A 10,000-nucleotide genomic window follows, 5' to 3' on the forward strand; every position below is an offset into this window, starting at 1 on the left:
TAAAAAAGAACACAGAACAGAGAAATGAGCCAAAGTTAGAAAATGGAACCAGCCGACGGAGTGAGCCGAGAGCCGTTGGAGACGTTGACCGGGGAAGAAGAACCGTTGAAGAACGAGGAGAAAGACCCTGGACTGGGACGGTGGAGGCTTAGTATTCAGGCCCGGCCCCCTCGCCTATTGATCGCTGTGCTGTGCGGTGATTAGAATAATAGATGAACCCCGCCCCTCCCTGCCCCCCTGTCCCGTCCTGAAAGCATGTAACCCGTGACCCGCAGCGCACACACGCAGCTGACGGACAGGATCGTTTAGCGCCGAGGCGTGGTAACAGGGGGCCGGGCCGGGGGCCACTGCACTGTCTGCATACTAGGTGTGACCTTTCCTCGCTTTAAACCTGTTATTTAGTTCCTTTGTTCACACCGATTCCACGCACTACCTTCACCAAGCAACCTGTGCCGAGCAAGCATTACATGAAAACACAATAAAAATACACTTTGAACAATACAGTTGTAATGCTGTAAGTGTTATAAATAGATGCATCATCTTTGTATAGATATACAATGCTGATTAGATGATATGGGTACACGTTTTTTAACAATGCACTGGAACTGAATGTCCCTTGGAACAGCTCAGCTGCAAAACATACACTGTCGTAGATGTAATGCTCTACATGGGTACCTGGCAGGATTGGCAGTTAATCAAAGGCAGACTTGATGGAGCACCATTATATTAATTAACATCCATGTACAATTTTGAGTCAGCAGCCCATAATTTAATTCTAGTCCGTCGGTTGATCCCCTGCAGTAATTACCTACACAATATTGAATCCGTTGGAAGAAAATAAACCCATGGTACATACCGGAAGACTGCCCGGCCAGGGGAAGTTCACGCTCCATTTATGACTCAATGGTCGATGGCGAGAAATAAGGCTCACTCACTCACTTCATTCCCACCATTTACTTAATAACTAGAATCCCCGATCGCAGGAACCTTGTCCTTAACCCTGAAGGAGAAGGATTGACATGTGTGACACAAACACATGGTGAACACATCCCACTCTTGGAGCCATCTCTGGGACCTGGCTGAGAGGTGCCTTCGGCATTTGCAGAATGCTACCGTTTTCCTTTCCAGGCTAAAGCCTCCTGCAAGGGATAAAACGACTAATCAGGCCACATATATCCCACATCAAGCAGCCCTGCTTTACCTTCAAGAATTCCTCCAAGCCGATTAGCGCTCCTTTGAAGTAATTGGTGATGAGGGGGGATTTGATGCGGTTTAACCCCATTCGTCTCACAAAATAGAATCTCTTAGCTCCATCCACGTAAGGGGGCTGTGGAGGCAAGTTCTGGGCAATAGACTTGACTTATTATGAAGGACTCGCCGTCCTCCCTCTGAATATTCATCAGCTTAACGACGGCTTTTCTCCTGTTCTGCTCACGGTTCCTCCTCCGACCAAGTTGATGAACGGCTGGAGCCGCACGATTGAAAGGTTCGGACGTTTGCGGGGTGACCTAGCTGACGGCTCGGGTCCCCTGTCTTCAGTGCATTGACTGGGAACTGTGAAGGGCTGCAATCTCCCCCTGCACAGAGTTGTGCAGTGCATTATATTTCTGTTTGACTGCGACTCACCCAGAGTGGCCATTACGCCAAGCTGTTCTTTGTTGTCCGCTTGACTGGTGAACTCAGCGGACTTCATCAATAAAGATGATTTTTCTCGCTGCCGGTGTTGTTGTTGCTGCTGTTGTTGTTGTTGTTGTTGTCATAAGGTCGGCACCGATTTATTTTTCCAGCTGCCGCAGTACAAATTGCCTTGTGGACTCGCTGAAGAGACGGAGAAATCCACCGAGCGAGAGGCAGAGCAAGGGAATCTTAGCTGGACGAGCACACACTGATCGATGACAGAACAGACTCTCCTTAATTGAAAACAGAATGAGAGATGGCGGTAACGTCCTCATGTACATAAAAGACAACAATAAGGGCAGGGGGACGGGTGGGCAGGGAAGAAGAAGAACAAAAGAACAAAAATAAAAGGTATTAATAGAGCACCATTGAACTCACTGTCCCCTGCCTTAATGGTACATAAGAAGATCTGCGGTAGAAGCAACGCAATCGGAGCTCAGTGCATGGTCCACTCCGCTCACCAGGGGCCAGATTTACAGCCCTCAACATGCCAAAGCGCCACGTCGATATTCATTGCTTGAGAATCGAATTGGGCCTTTGAACCCTGTATCTGATCCCCTTGCTCTCTCACCCCCTCACCGATGTCTGTGAGAGACTGAGATCCTAAACCCCTGTCACCCACACTCCTTCCTCGTCCACCACCGAAGGGGCCGGTGTTCCCACAGCGGCGGCACTATCAGTTCTGTCGGCCCCCTCTTGTCACCCCGTAATGAAGAGAACGGGGTGTTACATCGTGACAGCGCAGTCCCCCACCCGCTGACTCCCGTATTCTATCGATTCACTGACACCTGAGACACACATATCAGACTGATGGTGGTTTTGCAAAAACGGTAGTTGAAATGAATGTCTTATCTGCTCCTTGTAACTCTCTGTTGCTAGGTGCACTTCCCCTCTGTCTGGTATATGCTTTTGACCGTAAGTTCTCCTGACTGACCCGGGGGTCTCACTCTTCCCCACTCTCTCTATCCCGCTTTCCTTCTCCATCACTATTAATCTCTTTATCTCTCTCTCTCTCTCTCTCTCTCTCATTAACCATCACTGCCTCTCTCCGTATCTCATTCCCAATCACTGTCTCTCTCTCCCTCTCTCATTCTTAATCCCTGTCTCTCTTTCTCCTGATCTCCCTCTCTCATTCTCCATCACGTCCTATCTTTCTCTCTCTCCCTCTCTCATTCTCCATCACGGTCTCTCTCTCTCCCTCCCTCATGCTCTATCACTGTCTCTCTCTCTCCCTCTCTCATTCTCCATTACTGTCTTTCTCCCCCTTCCTCATTCTCCATCACCGTCTCTCTCTCTCTCCCTCTCTCATTCTCCATCACACTCTCTCTCTCTCCCTCCCTCATGCTCTATCACTGTCTCTCTTTCTCTCTCTCCCTCTCTCATTCTCCATCACACTCTCTCTCTCTCCCTCCCTCATGCTCTATCACTGTCTCTCTTTCTCTCTCTCCCTCTTTCATTATCCATCACGGTCTCTCTCTCTCTCTCTCCCTCCCTCATGCTCTATCACTATCTCTCGCCCACTGCAGCCCTGTTTAACCTCATCCCTGTGGGTCTGAGAGTCGTGGCCATCCAGGGGCTGAAGAGTGGCTTCTACATCGGCATGAACGGTGAAGGCATGCTCTACAGATCGGTGAGTTGGCTTCATAAAGTGTGTGTGTTTGCGTGTCAATGTGTGTGTGTATGTGCATGACATGTGTGCGTCTATGTGTTAATAAGACTATCAGTGTAGGTGTGTCTCAGGGTGAAAATGTTAATATACATTCAAAATTAGTATATTTCCGTGCTCTCTTAGTGTTCCCTTCTGACAACTAACAACCCCAGCATTAGACTGCAATATTACGAGCACCCTCTTGTCTCTGAACACTAGCTGTGCTGTGTTTGTGACGATGATGAGGATGATGAGGAGGATGATGATGATGGTCTGCAGTTCTGAACGCAGCAATAATCGGCCACCCCATTGTTCTCTCCCCAGCATTAGCTTGTTTGGATTTGACACCAAAGCTAAGCGCTCATGCTATTGAAACAAATCCTCATGTCCGCATTCAGGATAAAAGAGCTACAGGGGACTTTCTTTGTCCACATTATAATCAGTGTTGGTAATAACGCCGTTTAAAAGAACCGCGTTAGGTAACGCCGTTATTTTTTCAGTAACAGGGTAATCTAACTAATTACTATTTCAATCTGATGAAAAGTTGGCATTTTCTGTAGTATTCGGCAGATCTTCCACAGCCTTTGCAACCAAGCAAATTGAAATTCAGGCCCCATCCACACTAAACCGGGCAAATGTAAAAACGCACACCTGCAATGAAAATGATCGCCGTCCACACTATCGTTTTCATATCGTTTTCGGAATGTTTTACGTTCCACACTGAAATTATTTTGATGAACAGTTGTTGTCATGGTTACGTAACTCCGCACGCCTCTCTGTTTAGATTACAGGTGCGCGATCAGCTGATATTTACAGTTGATCAGCTGGTTAATCATTTTCAACCCAGTCTTGTCCAGAAACGCCGCTCCAAGTACGGTTTAAACTGTCGTCTTTCGGGTTTTTTACCTCCGGCGTTGAAGCAACGAGTATGTTTGAGCATATCAGGGCCTTGAATGGGCAGTTCAACTATTTAACACATTAAGGCCAAGTTAAAACTGCTCAGAAAAATCCAAATTCTTTGACATATAGCAACTTTCTTTTTTTCACAGTAACGCAAATAGTTACTTTTCCTTGTAACTAGTTACTTTTATTATAGAGTAATTTCAGTTACTAACTCAGTTACTTTTTGGAACGAGTAGTGAGTAACTGTAACTAATTACTTTTTTAAAGTAACGTTCCCAACACTGATTATAAGCAGATACAACTCCTGATTAAATTATATTAAATTCAATCAGTCTATATTATATTATGTTTACTCTCCCTTTTACTCTGTATCTCATTTCCTCAAACCTGACACTTCAGAGTAAAACAGGAAACGCCTGAAGTTTGAAGGAATGTAATTTGCTCCTTTAAGATCATTTCACAGTTCTTTTTTAGGCATGCTTTGTTGAATCTGCAAATACGTATGGGTAAATGATGGTCCATTTGAAGACGCCAATCCTCATCCGTGTGGTGTCCCTCAGTATAATGGCCTCCAGAAGGCAGCATCGGGCGGTTAGGGGCCGGCTGGAGGGAGGACGTGGGCTCCTGAGATAGGATATATAAGGCTGCCCGCCATAATGACAAGCACATAAAAAGGCCTGCAGCTGCAGAACCTGGAACTGGTTTACATTAATGTGATGCAATGAAAGAGGGGGAGAGGTATTCAGCAGAAAGAGAGAGAGAGAGAGAGAGAGAGAGAGAGAGAGAGAGAGAGAGAGAGATAGTGGGAGACAGAGAGAAAGAGAGGAAGAGAGCGATATGATGACGGCGATGAAACAGGGATCATAGAAACAGACTCAGTGGGGAGGTTATGCAACCTCAAGCCTCAGGATCCCTAATCCAGTTACAGACAAGTCACGCTTTTACACAAGTAATACAGGACTGAAAAAATTCCACATTTCCCAGAAGGATTTGACAGCAGGGAGCTGCACTAGTGACATAATGATCCACAGCCAGCTATTGGGGCGGGCTTCAATGAAGCTACAAATCAACCAAAACCCATAACACTTATTGTCAAATGAGCTGTCTCTCTTAAAATAGAAATTAGAATTATTCATAGTGCTGCGAGTGATCAAAGCTGGTCTCGGTGTAAGACTGCGGCACGACCGTCGTCAAACATGTCGGAGCAAATTATTTGCTTGCGAATCGGGAGACGTTCATGCTTGAAAGGCGAACCCGATTTAAATAACCGCGTTGAAACGATCTCTCAGAAGAGCCAGATCCCCCCCACCGAAAGCACACCGTACTGAGAGCACCTCAACGTGTCATCACAAGATATTTGAAATAAACTGGAATGAGTGCAGCGGTGATGAGCTTTCCAAGTCAACAGAGTCGTTCTTCACCAAAGGCAAAGTGAATCTACTTTATAATTCTATACCTTTCTGTGCAGGGAGAGAATAACTTTCCACCACCCAGTTCTCTCTCATTAAAGTATAATTATTTTAATCGACCAAGCTGAATCACGTTTGTGGGTGTAGGAAGTGCTACGTGTGTCTTGGGTTGTGTTGCATAGCATCCTGACGCACTTTAAGACGCACGGCATAATGTATAGGACTGTTTTTTATTTTATTTATAGGTCTGACTCAGTCAATAAAACGAAAATGAGTTGTGCCATGTTGGATTGGTCAATTGGATTATAGCTGGGCACGGCTCCCGGTCAGTGACCAACACCACTGCTATGGTTATGTTTAACTGGCCGGATTATATATAGTTTGTGGCCTGACTGACTTTTTACCCCATTATTGTAATTACCGTCATCATCATCATCATCATCATCATCATCATCATCATCATCATCATCATCAACATCCTCATCATCTTCCTCGTCCGCGTCATTTCCATACAGGCCTTGGATTAGAGAAGATCTCTTGAAAATATAAATAGTAAAATAAATAAGCAGAAATAAATACAATATCTATTGACAATTAGTGAAGTAAACAACAATACCTTTATGCATTTACAAAAATGCTGTAACACTTGGGGCTTAACTAAATGAAAGATTCAGCCATTGAAACATGAACGCACCTTGACACATTAGCTCATTTGTGGGTTTCCTTCTAAAGATGAATGTCTGGATTAATGCTCTGCAACCCACTCAGAGTTCTCCACCCACCAGTGGAGAACCCCTGTTCCGGATCATCGTATCGACCGGCAGGACCGGGAAACATTGATTACAAACAGTCAGCATGAGTGAGGCAGTAAGATGGATGAGGGACTGTCAAATACACATTTAGTTACTGTGACGTTTCCACAGTAACGGGCCACTTTAATTAAAACCAGGCAGGGTGCGCTCAGCTTGGGGTTCTCAGAGGTGCACCATGGGAAATTAGCAAGCCCTTGCTGGCACGCAACGTGTGGGTGGTAGGACGGATGTACAGGGTGGGGGGGGGTGTTGGCTTACCGACCTTCGAGAGACATAAACAGGTTCCTTTGATATTTAGTTTATCCTTGGCCTATAGTTGACGGTAAAGAGGAAAAACATACTTTATTTTTGCCCTACGTCATCATAATTGGTTTTATCTCCTCTACTGATCTTGCTTATACGGTACTTATATTTGTAGCTTTATGTTGAGGTTGGCCTTGGGGAGGTTGTCCACATACAGTTCTGTTCTTTTTTTAGCAAGTCCTTTTTGCATAATGTCCGTGTGAAGGTTTGACCATGTGGTGGTTCTCGATGTGGCAGTTGTCCTGTAATACCTCTTCTAACAATGTCATGATCTCACCGCTTGTTCTGCAGCCGGTCCGGTGCTCTCACATCTCAGTATCTCTCTCTCTTCTCTTTTTCTCTCTCTTTCTCGCTGTCTGTGTCCCATGAGAGGTCATTACTGAGGGATATCCTTCTCTTCCACCTCACAGAGCTTATATACTCTAGGAACAAGCTCTCTCGTGTTTGTTTGTAACTCATGCAGGCAGGGTGCTTTATTCTGAATGCATTATTAAACATAACCTTTTTTGAGTGAAAACATATGGAGATATGATTTTGTTTCCTTCGGGGATTAAATTTCACTTTGATGTACGCTTCGACAGTTACCAAATAGTGATTGTACATTGTACATTGTACATTATCTAACGATAAAGCAGGAGAAAGGATTACAAATCAAGTTGAGTAAATGTTGCGCCTTCGCTGCAGATTGAGCACCTCACTTAAATCCCAAATACAGAGTAAAACGCTTTGAAGGTTTTCCGTGTCGGTGTTGCAGAGTGGTTTGTGTCTCTCCAGTCACGAACCAGCGGGATGATAATGGAGCAGCGATGGGTTTGGAGAGGGAATGCGTGGGGGTGCTCAGCTTCTACTGAAGTCTTCTTCTCCATTATTTATAACACTCGTCTAACCATGACCTAGTTTACAGCACAGCAGTAACCACTGTTGTGTCTCTCTGTGTCTTTCGCTGTCTCTCTCTTTCTTTCTTTCTGTGTCTCTCTGTGTCTCTCTGTGAGTGTCTCTCTCTCTCTCTCTCGATCTCTCGATCGGTCACTTTCTCTTTCTCTCTCGTTCTCTCTCTCCACTTTGGGGCATAAAAACACTTTGAATCGAAAAATCGACAGGGCATGTTACAAAAGATTGCCAAAAACACACATGGACACACACACACACATGCATACACAAAAACACACACTGTGTCACACGCATAAATACACACAAACCCACACATGCACACGCACACACACACACACAACACACACACACACAACACACACAACACACACACACACACACACAACACACACACACAACACACACACACACACACACACACACACACACACACTCACTCACACAGCTGCTTACAGCGGCAACTTACTTGGCAACGTGTCCTTCGAGTTCACACACACACCAGCAGAAGCAAGTTTTTGTGTACACACACACACACACACACACACACACACGCCCACAAGATGCAAACCCGTGGTTTTACATTGTCTGTAGCACCCCGTGGCCCCTGTTTCCCTCGTTCAATCATGCACTCGTTTTGCTGCATCTTTCTGATGTCACTGGTAGAGTGTAGCGAGTGGTGCAGGAGGAGCGCTCCCAGCCAGCCATAGGAGGCGTGGAGAGGGGAGGAGCGCTCGCAGCCAGCCATAGGAGGCGTGGAGAGGGGAGGAGCGCTCCCAGCCAGCCATAGGAGGCGTGGAGAGGGGAGGAGCCCTCCCAGCCAGCCATAGGAGGCGTGGAGAGGGGAGGAGCGCTCCCAGCCAGCCATAGGAGGCGTGGAGAGGGGAGGAGCCCTCCCAGCCAGCCATAGGAGGCGTGGAGAGGGGAGGAGCGCTCGCAGCCAGCCATAGGAGGCGTGGAGAGGGGAGGAGCGCTCGCAGCCAGCCATAGGAGGCGTGGAGAGGGGAGGAGCGCTCGCAGCCAGCCATAGGAGGCGTGGAGAGGGGAGGAGCCCTCCCAGCCAGCCATAGGAGGCGTGGAGAGGGGAGGAGCGCTCGCAGCCAGCCATAGGAGGCGTGGAGAGGGGAGGAGCGCTCGCAGCCAGCCATAGGAGGCGTGGAGAGGGGAGGAGCGCTCGCAGCCAGCCATAGGAGGCGTGGAGAGGGGAGGAGCCCTCCCAGCCAGCCAAAGGAGGCGTGGAGAGGGGAGGAGCCCTCCCAGCCAGCCATAGGAGGCGTGGCGAGGGGAGGAGCGCTCCCAGCCAGCCATAGGAGGCGTGGAGAGGGGAGGAGCCCTCCCAGCCAGCCATAGGAGGCGTGGAGAGGGGAGGAGCCCTCCCAGCCAGCCATAGGAGGCGTGGCGAGGGGAGGAGCGCTCCCAGCCAGCCATAGGAGGCGTGGAGAGGGGAGGAGAGCGAGAAAGAGGACCGGCGGGAAGGGTGGAAATTACGGGAGGATGGATTTAAAATGCTTTTGGGGTGCGCCAACCGTGTGTGCGTGTGTGGTTGTGTGTCTATGTATGTGTGTGTGTGTGTGTGTGTGTGTCTGTGTATATGACTCTGTGTCGGTGTGTGCGAAGAGAGGGACAGCGTAAGAATGTGTACGTGTTTCTATGCGTGTGTGTGTGTGTGCGTCTGCATGTGACGCCGTGTTTGCAAAATAGAAAGGGGACCGAGGGATCGACAGAGAGAAAACGACGGAGGGAGGCAGCGGGATTGGGATTGGAAGAGAGAGAGAGAGAGAGAGAGCGAGAGGGAGAGAGAGAGAGAGGGAGAGAGAGAGAGAGAGAGAGAGACAGAGAGAGGGGAAAGAAGAGTTTTGTAGCTCAGACAGGAGCTGTCTGAGCTGGGGTCTAGACCTCCACCAGAATCCTAATGAAGGCTCCTACAGTGTGCGTGTCTCTGGGGGGGACGTTTCCAAACACTAGAAGATTGGACCCAATATTGACAGCAGGCTGTGATGGAGCTGAACCAGGAAGCCATGCAGAGAGTACACCAACTGATAGGGATTCCCACTGTTTGCTCTGTTGCTTTTCTGGGGGGGGGTGTTGTTTTTATTTGTTTTGCTTCATAAGCCTGAAACCATACACCGCCTCCAATTTCAGTGTACTCGCCCAATATGCACACGCACACGCACAGACATGCACACGCACGCACAAAAACACAGACATGCGTGCGCACACACACACACACACACAGACACAGACATGCACACACACACGCACACACAAACACACACACACACAGACACACACGTACACACACAGACACACACGCACACACACACACACACACACACACACACACGCCACCAGGCTGTGTA

The 10,000-nt window shown here is 47.9% G+C and overlaps 1 protein-coding gene across 1 annotated transcript in view; it reads left to right on the forward strand.

Moving 5' to 3' along the window:
• Nucleotides 1-10,000, forward strand: part of fgf12a (fibroblast growth factor 12a) — a 20,547-nt gene that overhangs the window by 1,700 nt on the left and 8,847 nt on the right. Inside the window, exon 2 of the mRNA XM_079751654.1 lies at nt 3,204-3,307. Coding sequence (XP_079607780.1) covers nt 3,204-3,307 — 104 coding nt within the window. The remainder of the gene's footprint in view (nt 1-3,203; nt 3,308-10,000) is intronic.

Source organism: Pollachius pollachius (assembly GCF_949987615.1).
Source record: "Pollachius pollachius genome assembly, chromosome: 14".
NCBI classification, from domain to species: Eukaryota; Metazoa; Chordata; class Actinopteri; order Gadiformes; family Gadidae; genus Pollachius; species Pollachius pollachius.